The sequence below is a fragment of the Oncorhynchus mykiss genome, chromosome 27 (genome assembly GCF_057628025.1).
Source record: "Oncorhynchus mykiss isolate SJ-2025 chromosome 27, ASM5762802v1, whole genome shotgun sequence".
In the NCBI taxonomy this organism is placed as follows: Eukaryota; Metazoa; Chordata; class Actinopteri; order Salmoniformes; family Salmonidae; genus Oncorhynchus; species Oncorhynchus mykiss.
The window spans coordinates 3,440,897-3,455,402 of record NC_143048.1 but is presented as its reverse complement, the minus strand read 5'-3'; the positions used below and the strand labels follow the sequence as shown (position 1 = coordinate 3,455,402).

Genomic DNA, 14,506 nt, shown 5'->3' with positions numbered 1-14,506 from the left:
GAACATATCAAGACTATTTCATGGACAGCTTTTTTCCATCTACGTAACATCTGAAACTTTCTGTCCAAAAATGATGCAGAAATCCATGCTTTTGCCACTTCGAGATTGGACTACTGCAATGCTCCGGCTACTTGGATAAAGCACTAAATAAACTGCGGTTAGTGCTAAACACAGCTGCTAGAATTTTGACTAGAACCAAATAATGTGCTAGCCTCTCTACACTGGGTTCCTGTTAAGGCTAGGCCTGATTTCAAGGTTTTACTGATAACCTACAAAGCATTACATGGGCTTGCTCATACCTATCCCTCCGATTTGGTCCTGCCGTGCATACCTACACGTAGGCTATGGTCACAAGACGCAGGTCTCCTTATTGTCCCTAGAATTTCTAAGCAAACAGCTGGAGGCAGGGCTTTCTTCTACAGAGCTCCATTTTTATGGAATGGTCTGCCTATCCATGTTAGAGACGCAGACTCAGTCTCGACCTTTAAGTCTTTATTGAAGACTCATCTCTTCAGTAGGTCCTATTATTGAGTATAGTCTGGCCCGGGGTGTGAAGGTGAACTGAAAGGCAATGTCTCTGCCTGTCCGGGTCCCCTCTCTCCACTGGGATTATCTGCCTTTAACCCTATTACAGGGGCCGAGTCACTGGCTTACTGATGCTCTTCCATGCCGTCCCTCGGAGGAGTGCATCACTTGAGTGGGTTGACGTGATCTACCTGTCCGGGTTGCCACCCCCCTCAGGTTCGTGCCGTGGGGAGTTCTTCGTGGGCTATACTCGACCTTGTGTCAGGGTAGTAAGTTGGTGGTTGAAGATATCCCTCTAGTGGTGTGGGGGCTGTGCTTTGGCAAAATGGATAGGGTTATATCCTGCCTGGTTGGCCCTGTCCGGGGGTATCGTCAGATGGGGCCACAGTGTCTCCTGATCCCTCCAGCCTCCAGTATTTATGCTGCAGTAGTTTATGTGTCGGGGGGCTAGGGTCAGTCTGTTATATCTGGAGTATTTCTCCTGTCTTATTTGATGTCCTGTGTGAACTTAAGTATGCTCCCTCTAATTCGCTCTCTCCCCTCTCCCTCCCCCTCCCCTCCCCTCCCTGAGGACCTGAGCCCTGGAGCCATGCCTCAGGACTACGTGAGAAATTCCATGTGTTAATCTATGGTACAACAGTGCGGGACAAAACTATTGCAAAGAAGGATCTAACATACACACCACCAAGGGTACAGAGACTGTTTTTAAAACTTCAGAAATATGACCTAACTTGCGTACAGGCCAGGGAAAGAATTGTTAGTGGCAGACACATTGTCCAGAGCTTTTGACAGCTCAGGACCAAACCAGATATATGAGCAGGACGAGACCATACATAAACCTTATCAGAAAGAGTTGCTCAGTCTCAGATGAAATGTGGACAGTTATTTCATGTGCTACTGCAGAAGAGGAGTGTTAGCAAATGGTGATTCAAGCCATAACATGCGGGTGGTCTGTACAAGCTATACCATACCCTTATGACCAATACAGGGATGAGCTATCTGTTAGGGATGCACAATATATCGGTGAGCATATCGGAATCAGCCGATATTAGACAAAAATGCCAACATCGACCCGATGTCTAGTTTAATGCCGATGTTGAAAACCAGTGTCAAAGCTGAAGTGCATACCCATATAACGTAGGTAGGAGATGTAATGACGCCACGAAAAATACAGAGCTACATGTACAACACAGCATTCCTCACCTAGCCCACAATGTCTGCGGTGAAGATCTATTTTGAACTTTCAAAGGAAGATAACAAAAAGGCATTATGCAATATTTGTGCTGCTATTATTTCCCGAGGAGGGGAGAAAGTAAAATCTTTCAATTCCACAAACCTAATTACTCATTTGAAAGCGCATCACCCCCAGATGTTCAGTGACTACTTCGAACAAAAGCATAAAAATACTAAGCGCACACTTCCAACAACTAAACAAGTTCAAGTCTAGCAGTCACTTGAAAGAGTAAGAACATTTCAGCGAGACAACTCAAAGGTGAAATCCATTAACGCCAAGATAATAGAATTAACTCCCCTTGACAATCAAGTGTTCTCTGTCATGGATGATGTTGGCTTACACCGACTGGTCGAGCACCTCGAGCCCCGGTACACACAACCAAGTAGGCACTACTTTTCAGATTTTGCCCTACCGAAGTTACAAAGTATTGTTGAATCGCACATCCACGAGCTACTTCAAATCAAATCAAATCAAGTTTATTTGTCATGTGCGCCGAATTCAACAGGTGTAGACCTTACAGTGAAATGCTTACTTACAGGCTCTAGTGGAAAAAATGTATTAGGTGAACAATAGGTAGGTGAAGAAATAAAAACAACAGTAAAAAAGACAGGCTATATACAGTAGCGAGGCTATAAAAGTAGCGAGACTACATACAGACACTGGTTAGTCAGGCTGATTGAGGTAATATGTACATGTAGATATGGTTAAAGTGACTATGCATATATGGTGAACAGAGAGTAGCAGTAGCGTAAAAGAGGGGTTTGCGAGTGGTGGGTGGGACACATTGCAGATAGCCCGGTTAGCAAATGTGCAGGAGCACTGGTTGGTCGGCCAAATTGAAGTAGTATGTACATGAATGTATAGTTAAACTATGCATATATGATTAACAGAGAGTAGCAGCAGCGTGAAAAGAGGGGTTGGGGGGCGGCACACAATGCAAATAGTCCGGGTAGCCATATGATTACCTGTTCAGGAGTCTTATGGCTTGGGGGTAAAAACTGTTGAGAAGCCTTTTTGTCCTAGACTTGGCACTCTGGTACCGCTTGCCCTGAGGTAGTAGAGAGAACAGTCTATGACTTGGGTGGCTGGGGTCATTGACAATTTTTAGGTCCTTCCTCTGACACCGCTTGGTGTAGAGGTCCTGGATGGAAGGCAGCTTAGCCCCAGTGATGTACTGGGCCGTACGCACTACCCTCTTTAGTGCCTTGCGGTCAGAAGCCGAGCAATTGCTGTACCAGGCAGTGATCCAACAAGTCAGGATGCTCTCGATGTTGCAGCTGTAGAACCTTTTGACGATCTCAGGACCCATGCCAAATCTTTTTAGTTTCCTGATGGGGAATAGGCTTGTCGTGCCCTCGTCACGACTGTCTTGGTGTGTTTGGACCATTCTAGTTTGTGGTTGATGTGGACACCAAGAAACTTGAAGCTCTCAACCTGCTCCACTACAGCCCCGTCGATGAGAATGGGGGCGTGCTCGGTCCTCCTTTTTGTGTAGTCCACAATCATCTCCTTTGTCTTGGTTACGTTGAGGGATAGGTTGTTATTCTGGCACCACTCGGCCAGGTCTCTAACTTCCTCCCTCTAGGCTGTCTCGTCGTTGTCGGTGATCAGGCTTACCACTGCTGTGTCGTCTGCAAACTTAATGTTGGTGTCGTATGGTGAACAGGGAGTACAGGAGGGGACTGAGCACGCACCCCTGGGGAGCTCCAGTGTTGAGGATCAGCGTGGCAGATGTGTTGCTACCTACCCTCACTACCTGGGTGCGGCCCGTCAGGAAGTCCAGAGGTGTTTAGTCCCAGGATCCTTAGCTTAGTGATGAGCTTTGAGGGTACTATGGTGTTGAACGCTGAGCTGTAGTCAATGAATAGCATTCTCACATAAGTATTCCCTTTGTCCAGGTGGGAAAGGGCCGTGCGGAGTGCAATAGAGATTGCATCATCTGTGGATCTGTTTGGGCGGAAAGCAAATTGGAGTGGGGCTAGGGTTTCTGGAATAACGGTGTTGATGTGAGCCATTACCAACCTTTCAAAGAACTTCATGGCTACGGACGTGAGTGCTACGGGTCTGTAGTCATTTAGGCAGGTTGCTTTTGTGTTCTTGGGCACAGGGACTATGGTGGTCTGCTTGAAACATGTTGGTATCACAGACTCAATCAGGGACATGTTGAAAATATCAGTGAAGACACCTGCCAGTTGGTCAGCACATGCCCGGAGCACACGTCCTGGTAATCCGTCTGGCCCCGCGGCCTTGTGAATGTTGACCTGTTTTAAGATCTTACTCACGTCGGCTACGGAGTGCGTGATCACACAGTCGTCCGGAACAGCTGATGCTCTCATGCATGCCTCAGTGTTGATTGGCTTGAAGCAAACATAGAAGTGATTTAGCTCGTCTGGTAGGCCCGTGTGTGTTGTCTGGTAGGCCCGTCTGGTAGGCCCGTGCAGCTCGCGGCTGTGCTTCCCTTTGTAGTCTGTAATAGTTTGTAAGCCCTGCCACATAAGACGAGCGTCGGAGCTGGTGAAGTATGATTCAATCTTAGCCCTGTATTGACACTTTGACTGTTTGATGATTCGTCGCAGGGTATATCAGGGTTTCTTGTAAGCTTCCGGGCTAGAGACCCGCACCTTGAAAGTGGCAGCTCTACCCTTTAGCTCAGTGCGAATGCTGCCTGTAATCCATGGCTTCTGGTTGGGGTATGTACGTACAGTCACTGTGGGGACAACGTCCTCGATGCACTTATTGATAAAGCCAGTGATTGATGTGGTGTACTCCTCAACGCCATCGGAAGAATCCCGGAACATGTTCCAGTCTGTGATAGCAAAACAGTCCTGTAGTTTAGCATATGCTTCATCTGACCACATTTTTATAGACCGAGTCACTGGTGCTTCCTGCTTTAATTTTTGCTTGTAAGCAGTAATCAGGAGGATAGAGTTGTGGTAGGATTTACCAAATGGAGGGCGAGGGAGAGCTTTGTACGCGTCTGTGGAGTACAGGTGATCTAGAATTTTTTTCCCTCTGGTTGCACATTTAACATGTTGATAGAGATTTGGTAGAACTGATTTAAGTTTCCTTATACAGCTGACTGAGTGCGGTCTTAGTGCCAGCATCTGTCTGTGGTGGTAAATCAACAGCCACGAAAAGTATAGCTGGAAACTCTCTAGGCAAGTAGTGTGGCCTGCAATTTATCACAATATACTCTACTTCAGGTGAGCAAAATCTAGAGACTTTCGTGCACAAGCTGTTGTTTACAAATATGTACAGACCAACCCCCCTCGTCTTACAGAAGTGTGCAGTTCTATCTTGCCGTTGCAGCAAATATCCCGCTAGATGAATATCCATGTTGTCATTCAGCCACGACTCCTTGAAACATAGGATATTACAGTTTTTGATGTCCCTTTGGTAGGATATTAGTGATTGTACCTCGTCTTGTGCAATGATTGCACGTTGGCGAGTAGAATTGACGGTAACGGCAACTTTCCCACTCGCCTTTTCCGGGTCCTGACCAGGCATCTGGCTCTTTGTCCTCTGTACCTGCGTTGCTTGCTCTTGCAAATAACAGGGATGTCAGCCCTGTCGGGTGTTTGGAGAATGTCTTCTGCATCTTGCTTGTTGAAGAAAAAATCTTAATCTATTCCGAGGTGAGTGATCGCTGTCCTAATATACAGAAGCTATTTTTTGCCGTAAGATACGGTTGCAGAAACATTATACACAAAATAAGTTACAAATAACGCGAAAAAACACATAATAGCACAATTGGTTGGGCGCCCATAAAACTGCTGCCATTTCTTCCGGCGCTATGGGCATTGCTGTTATCAGCTTCACGACTGACATTTGGAAAAGTCTGGCATGGATAAAATGTAAACTTCCGAAGATGCAGACATATTTGCAAGAGCAAAAATAAAGGAGGTTTTAAAATACTGTAGTGACACCTAGGAACCTCATCAGGAGGTTGGCTTTGGTTTGAAGTTAGCTGCTTTGACTATAGCAGACAAATTTGTTTGTGTCAAATTTTGAAATCTATCAAAATAATATTTGGAAAAGCAACTCCGGTCTGCCCCACAACTCCAGTCTGCCCCACAACTCCGGTCTGCCCTACAACTCCGGTCTGCCCCACAACTCCGGTCTGCCCCACAACTCCAGTCTGCCCCACAACTCCAGTCTGCCCCACAACTCCGGTCTGCCCCACAACTCCAGTCTGCCCCACAACTCCAGTTTGCCCCACAACTCCAGTCTGCCCCACAACTCCGGTCTGCCCCACAACTCCGGTCTGCCCCACAACTCCAGTCTGCCCCACAACTCCAGTCTGCCCCACAACTCCAGTCTGCCCCACCACTCCGGTCTGCCCCACAACTCCAGTCTGCCCCACAACTCCAGTTTGCCCCACAACTCCAGTCTTCCCCACAACTCCAGTCTGCCCCACATAATCAGTGTTTTATATGACCCGACAACATATCATCATAACCTCTGGCCATTGATGCTCGTATTCACTTGTCCGGCCTCTTTGTCACGTCTACTCCCGCTCCTCCCCTCCAGTGGTCCACGTCGCAGGATTTACTAACCACCGGTCCTAGCATTCATCATTATGCGCACCTGGCATTCATCATCACGTGCACCTGGCATTCATCATCACGCTCGCACCTGCGCTTCATCATTAGGCACAGCTGGACTCCATCACTTTACTGATTAACTCCCCTATATCTGTCTCCTCCTTAGTTACCTTCCCAAGGCAGTACTGACTGTGTTTCATGTCCATGTCGGTACCCTCATCGCTTCTCTCCCTCCTACAGTGACCACTCTGTATCAGAGCCTGAGCCCATGGAGGTAGGGGTCACAAGCCTCTCTGCGGCTGAATGATGTAGATGTAAACAGCTGGGACTCTATCCCTATTGGGGTCTAGGAGGGCTTCAGCAGTGTCCGGTACGTCCTAACTCTGGATCCACGAGATCAGAAGGACAGGCACGTGATCGTCCACCCCCTGGCGCAGGTGTAAGTATCCCATCCTCATTTTCTGCCAGACCCTTTTTAGTGTCGATCACACTAGCTGGCTGTCCCTCAGGTACTCTTTCTACAGTGCTGGTGGATTCTGAAGCCGCGTGGAACTTTAATGACCAGACTCTCGCCTCCTCTCTTAATATCACCTCATACCCACTCTAATCTCCGTTTCCGGTCCAAGCCCTTGATAATCGACCACTAGGATCCAGAACCATCACACACATCATCACCACTCACACTCACTGTGGAGTCCATTCATCAGGAGAATATTCACTTCCTCATCATGAATGCAGCAGATCAGAGGATCATCCTCGGCCTCCCATGGCTCCAACGCCACAACCCCACCATCTCATGGTCGAAGATGAAAATCACGGATTGGGCACCCGAATGCCGGAGGACCTGCATTCCCGTTCCATCTTGTACCGTATCCCCTGTGGTCTGGGATGTAGATGTGGAGACTTGTATTGGGCTCAGGTGTCTTATTATTTCATTATTGTGTACCTGTTAAAAAATGTGTTTTCTGTGGTCCTTTGCAGAAGCTTGAATTGTTTACCGTGTGCGGTCGTTTCCTGAGTGAGTAGTCGAGACTTAGTTTTTTTCCCAAGTGTACTGTGATCCTACGACTACCATTTCTCAGTAAAGTATTATGTACCACTGATTCCTCATCTGGTCTCTTCTCTGCACCTGGGTCCAACCTACCCACAATTCCTGTTCTGTGAGCTCAAACTAAGTCCTCCCGGCACGCTCCAGCAGAGTAGTTCCTGCCTCAGCATTCCTGGTCTCATCTGTTCATTGACTTTGTTACTGATCTCCCCTCTGATGGTTTCAAAACTATTTAGGTGGTTGTGGACTGATTTTCAAAATCATGCCGGTTTATTCCTCTCTCTAGACGAACACAAACCGGTTTAGCATGTCCGGAAGCACATCTTGACCAAAGCCCGGAAGACAGCAGGGGCGTTTGTGAGTCCAAATGGCATGACCTGGTACTCATAATGTCCACTGGCTGTGTTGAAGGCTGTCTTCCACTCATCCCCCTCATGTATCCAAACCAGGTGGTAGGCATTCCGAAGGTCCAACTTGGAAAACCTGGTAGCCCCCTGGAGAGGTTCAAATGCCGAGGAGAGGTAGAGGGTAACGATTTTTGACAGTGGTATGATGCAGAAGGACAGATGGCCCCAGTGGCCAGAGACTCCTCTATGTACTCCTTCATAACTTTGATCTCTGGTCCAGACTGAGAATACAACCAACCCCGAGGTGGTGTAGTACCTGGGAGAAGATCAATGGCACAATCATAAGGACGGTGCGGGGAAAGGGAAGTAGCACCTGCCTTACTGAACACTTCCAGGAGGTCATGGTATTCAGTAGGCATTCAGAGATATCCACAGTCTTGCTAACATTCTGAGGAGAACGACTTGGGAAGGCTGTGCTGCTTGAAGGCAGTGGGAATGGCAAAAAGGAGTCCAACCCAGGATGGAGCTTGTGGTCCAGTCAATCACAGGATTGTGTTTTTGTAGCCAGGAAAATCCCAACACAACTGGAACATGGGGAGATGCAATGAGGAGGAACCTTATGGTCTCACTGTGGTTACCAGAAACCCGCAACTGAACGGGCACAGTACTATGGGTGACTTCCCATATAGAGGGGCTGTCCAATGCCCTAGCATCCATGGGCACAGAGAGACGCTGAGTGGGAATACCAAGCTTTGAAGCTATCATGGAATCCATAAGACATTCATCAGCCCCAGAGTCAATGAGCACTCAGAGACTTAGATTGGTCTCCCCACAGTACAAGAGCAAAAAGGGGGATTTAGGGAACTCCCAGTCTGACTCACCATAGTACTGGTACCCACTAGAGACAATGGTTTCCTAATAGTGCAGGTAGCTATAATATGTCCTGCCCCGCCACAGTACAGACAACAGTTGTTATTCATCCTCCTTGAGCGCTCCCAAACTGATCGCCTAGTTCTTCCCAACTGCAGAGGCTCAGGAGTATCCAACTCACCCATCGTAGATTAACAAGAGAGCTCGGGTGGCTTCGAATCCTCTCAGAAGAACTGCCTTCAGAAACCTCCGGATTCCATAGGAGGTGAACGCGCCATATCGTGTGCACAAGTGTGCCCGAGACCAGACCTCCTCTCACTCCTATGTTCCCTTAGGCGTCCATCAATTTTAATGGTTAAGGCGATAAGAGAGCTGAGGTCCCCCTGGCAGTTCCCGAGCAGATAGCTCATCCTTTACCTCCTCAGAAAAGTATCGAAAATAGACTCCGTATTCCAGGCACTCTCAGCAGCCAATGTGCGAAAGTCCACAGTTTGCTAGCCGCCTTTCTTCCGGATACCGGAGACTTCTCACCTCTGCCATGAATTCCTCTTCTGCCATGAATTCCATGATCGCAAATGGCCGATTGTTGTTCCCAAACTGCCGTAGCCCAGGAGAGCGCCCTTGCCGACATTAGCGTAATTATATATGCTATCTTTGATCGGTCTGAAGAAAACGAAGATGACTGTAGCTCAAAAAGCTGGTCCAAGTCAAGCTGGGTCTGACATGGCCAGTTTGTACTATCAAGGCACAAGGCGAGGCCCAAATCCAGACACAGGAGGCAGATGGTTGGAGTCTTACTGTCACGTTCTGACCTTTTATTTCCTTTGTTTTGTATTTATTTAGTATGGTCAGGGCGTGAGTTGGGTGGGCAGTCTATGTTTGATTTTCTATGATTTGGGATTTCTATGTTTCGGCCTAGTATGGTTCTCAATCAGAGGCAGGTGTCATTAGTTGTCTCTGATTGAGAATCATACTTAGGTAGCCTGGGTTGCACTGTTTGTTTGTGGGTGATTGTCTATGTTAGTGGCTTGTGTCAGCACAGGTCTCATTTGTAGCTTCACGGTCGTCATTGGTTTATTGTTTTTGTATAGTGTTGCAGTGTTCAGTGTTTGCTTTATTAAAATTCACTATGAACCGTGACACTTACAATGTTTATTAATCCAAAGGGGTAGGCAAGAGAATGGTCATGGACAGGCAAAAAGGTCAAAACCAGATCAGAGTCCAGGAGATACAAAGTGGCAGACAGGCTCATGGTCAAGGCAGGCAGAATGGTCAGCCAGGTGGGTACAAAGTGCAGAACCGGGTGGACTAGAAAAAGGAGAATGCGAAAAGCAGGAGAACGGGAAAAACGCTGGTTGACTTGGAAACATACAAGACGAACTGGCACAGAGAGAAAGGAAACACAGGGATAAATACACTGGGGGAAATAAACGACACCTGGAGGGGGTGGAGACAATAACAGGAACAGGTGAAACCGGTCAGAGCGTGACAAACATAATGTCACAAAGCAAGTTAAGTTTCATCCTGAAATAACTTAATATTTCCGAGTTAGTCAAATATTAGATTAGAAAGTCTTGAAATTGGCTATGGCGCTAACTAGCTAGTAGGCTAGGTGCTTATTAAAGGTAGATAAACTAGTTAAAAATCAAACATTTTCAAAAACCTGACTGTGGCGTGCTATTTAATTTGATCATGCTTTGTAAATCATTCGGTTTTATGCTATTTTAGTCCACACAACATGTCACCCAGTCACATACAGTAGAGACAATAAAATTAGCCATGCTTTTTTGTGTTACCAGATCCGCGATGAGAAGGTTCTAGCTAGTGTATCCTTCTGTCCTTCAACTCTTGTTAGATGTAGTTGTGTGGTTTATCAGGTCCCAGGCTCCAATGATTGTTAAGATGATTTATTTCCAAGTTAATTATTGTATTTTTCTTTTTGCTTTAGCGTCATCTGTACCTGATATAGAGCAGATCTAGTCTCACGTGCGGAAGTAAGCCGTATGGGGAAAGAAACTCATTGGGAGGGAGAGTAGAGCAGACCCAGAAGTTCTGACAGAACAGAACTTTGTGCTGTTGAGTGTTATGCTATGAAATCCTGTGATTTCATTGGGGCAATTCCCTCTCATAGCAAATAGCTGGCAAAACAATCCAAGCAATGTTCTCATGGCCTATGCGCCCACGGAGGCGGAGCTGCTGCTGCTGGCAGTAACTGAGGGGCAGAGTAGTAAGTATGTACAGCTTGTTTTGAACAATATATTTTTTAAACAGGAAAATAAACACATTTAGAGGACTTCCATGAACATTTAAAACTTAGCCTATGAATTATAATATATGTACTTTAATTAAAATATGAGAACTTTTTGTTGTTGTAGACCAATTGCAAATGCCGCTGCTATAAGGCATCTTATTCCCTTTTCTTTTGACAAGCAGGGAATGTTATCTAGGGCAGGGATGGGCAACTGGCAGCCCCCGGTCCCGCTTTTGTAAGGTTGCAGATCAATTACCCCAAAAAATGAATACAAATTTGAATAAATACATTTGGAACTCAGTTGAAGTAGAATACACAGTGTGCAATCTCAAAATGTGGTTGTGCATCAGCAGGTTTTCTCTCCACCCCGTGGCAAAATGAGTAAAATCGTACAATAGTTATACAATTGCAAAATGTTCTCTTCCAACCCATGGCATAATGTGTAGAATTGCAGCAAACTTGCTTTAAAATGGCAAAATGTTCTATGCCCCTTGACAAAATGTGTAGAATTGCACAGAATTAACTCTAAAAATGCACAAGGTGTGGTGCTCCCCCCACAACACAATTTCGACTAGGGCCTCCAACACTCTGTTCGAGTGGAGGAAATGGAAGAGCTCAGCCTTTCAGAACCAGTTCAGCCCACAGCCTCTGCTTCTCAAGGTCTCACATTACCTGACACAGTTCACCCGGACTCACGTGGGTGGTTGTCATGTAACTGCCATGTTATAATGAAGGTATTATCTGCCCCACCTGCCCTGAATGACGGGTCGCCACGGGTATTCCTACTGTTTTAAAAGGCGTCAGAATGAGGTTTCAGAGACAGTTGTTAGTGTAATACTATCATTATAACATGGCAGTCACATGACAACTACGCAGGTTTACACCAATAGGGTGGTGCCCTTTAGATCTAATCCAAGGTTCTGTCTGCTTTGTGGAACAGACAATATTAGCAGAAATGCATCCAGTAGTTATCTTAGTATCTTAGTTACCAGGGAGTATCTTAGTTACCAGAGAGCCACCCACGTGAGTCCAGGTGAACTGTGTCAGGTAATGTGAGACCTTGAGAAGCAGAGGCTGTGCGCTGAACTGGTTCTGAAAGGCTGAGCTCCTCCATTTCCTCCACTCTAACAGACAAGTGAACACTGGACCAGGCTGACAGACACACAAACAGACACAGACATACAAAGACTACTGGGATGCCGCTGTGGAAAAAAAATCGCCCTTCTTCAGCTGCTGGGAAACTAGAGGCTCAGAATGTGTCCAGGTATTCTGCCTCTGCTTCTCCTCTGCTTTTTCTCCTGTCAGTTTGAGAGTCAGTCATGAGCCACTGCGTTGTTGTTGCTTTTAACAGCAGATCAGCCGTGATTCCATGCTGGTTTTCTAATTGATTATCACATTTTTTGCTCTGCTGTTTTTCAGTGTGGGCTTTCATCTCAGCATGGGGCTAACGAGGTTGAGCTGGGGTGACAGGGGGTTTGGGTTGAGGCTTTTGCGTTGTTGCACTGCAATGTTGTTGCTCTCCAAAGGAGCAGAGCGCCTATTTTTCAGAGCCTGTTGACTGTTGTCAAGGGGTTGTGGAAGTGGCCTCGGTGGCACAGCTCTACATTTACCATGTAACACTGGAAACCAAATTCATTTGAGCTCCGTTTAAATACATTTCCCCAGATTTGATAAGATTTTAATGCTGTTATTCCTAGCCCCCCTCCTATCTTCTGTTTTGGTAAACAAAATTGTAATTGCCAGATCATGCGGAATTTGTCATAAAAGTGGCTGTGTCAAGCAAAGTTTATAACCTCACAGAGAAGTTCTGCTATACACACAGACTCCCGCTGATGTACAGTAGTTATCTAATGCTCATTACATAAGGAACAACTTATTTTGCAACCTCCGTCTGCTGTGTGGTTGGTTTGTCTGGAAAGCTTTTGAGACTGACTATATTATCTGGTGGATGTAGCTGCAAACAGGGCTTTCCTCCCTCTCACAGCATTGACTTTAAGGCCGCGTTTCTACAGGCAGCCCAATTCGGTTAGTTTCCCCACTAATTAGTCTTTTGACCAATCACGTCAGATATTTTCACATCAGATCTTTTTCAGAGGTGATCTGGTTGGCCAAAAGACCAATTCATGAAAAAAGGATCCGAATTGGGCTGCCTGTGTGGACGCAGCAAGAAAATGTAAGGTTGGATCCCCTCTAGGTCAGAGCACCAATTACACAACTCTCTGAAGTCCGAGACTTGGGATTTATACTGTAATTATTACAGATTTGCATATTTAAAGCATATTTTTTAGAAGTTAAACCAAAACTTGCATACAGCACTTCCTTCTGCTTAGACATGCCACCCACAGACAAATTTTTCACTTTTATTTACTTTAATGTTTACCAGTCCAGAAACAACCCCTATCCCCTACTTGCTTGGCAATTGTGGACATCTGAAAGGATTTGATTGGTACAGTGTAATAAATATGGTGAAAGTCCTACCAAGCCTATCAGAGGGCAAGGTGGAGCTACTACCATTTTTTGTTTGTCCATCAATGCACCCTTCTATCCTCCCTTCCTTGACTAGGCCTACATTCCTGACCTGAAGCTGTGATATAACCATTGCTTATACCTATCAATTTGTGTTAGTTCAGTGATTACTTGAAGGGAGGAAGGAAGGATGCATTTTCAAAGTATTCAAATAGGGTCTTCTTTTCTGGACTTAACCTGCGACGTTTGGGTTCTTCTTCCACAGCGTCTTTGCTGAGCTGGGGAGTGCAGGAGAGCGAGGGACTAAGATGTCGGGGCCAGAGCAGCGGGGAGAGAGATCGGACCCTGGTGTCGTGAGGGTGTACCTGGGGGCCGTGTCAGAGGACAGGCCACCTCCTAAGTGGCTGGAGCGTGAGCTGCTGAGACAGGAGAACCGTCGCCACTCTGTTACCATGGGAGACCAGATCAAACTGAGGTCACGACTACTCTACAGTGACGATCCCACACACAGCCTCAGCAAGCTCAAGGTATACCACCCTAAAGGACAGTTTCCCAGACTGAGATTAAGCCTAGTTCTGGACTAAAAAGCAAAATACGTTGTTTTCCATTATACAACGGGTGGGTCTAATCCTGAATGCTGATTGGTTAAAAATACATTCAAGCCGGTGTCTATTCCACAAGTCACCACTGGCTAAATCTATGACGTTAAAATGCCTATTTACTCTGTTCCATCTGGCTGCGCAATCCACTGTCTCATCAGCCCAGCCAAGCAATTTATAATCTTGATCTCCACTATAAAAAGCATCTAGACATTATCTCACATTTCTTTTAGACTAACATTTTGTTTTCAACAGTGGGGATTTCTATAAACCTTGCTGTCTGGCTCTCCGACATTTGCAAAATTGTTTCAATATTCAAATTCGATCTCCAGCTGTCCCATAGTTTTTATGACAGAAGTCGGCTTTTTAATTATTCACTTGAATATTTATTCTCGATGTAGGTCTTGAAAACTCATTTTGGAAGATGAATGTGGTTTGATGCTGTGGGATTATTATATAGTCTGTGACTACCAACCCATTACCTTCCTCATACCCTGGGTGGTGTTACTAGGCATTGGTTATCAGCCAGCAGCAGAGGAAGGTTTGTTGGGCACCTGTTACTTAGAGACAGGTATAGACAGACATCAGGGTAGCTAACGAATCAGTGGCCTAATTGTTCACT

The 14,506-nt window shown here is 46.1% G+C and overlaps 1 protein-coding gene across 1 annotated transcript in view; it reads left to right on the top strand.

The window, feature by feature from the left end:
- Positions 1–11,881: 11,881 nt before the first annotated feature.
- wdr95 (WD40 repeat domain 95) overlaps positions 11,882–14,506 on the top strand; it is a 35,257-nt gene continuing 32,632 nt past the window's right edge. Inside the window, exons 1-2 of the mRNA XM_090224187.1 lie at positions 11,882–12,083; positions 13,551–13,812. Of these exons, the coding sequence (XP_090080313.1) occupies positions 12,016–12,083; positions 13,551–13,812 (330 nt within the window). The 5' untranslated portion in view covers positions 11,882–12,015. The remainder of the gene's footprint in view (positions 12,084–13,550; positions 13,813–14,506) is intronic.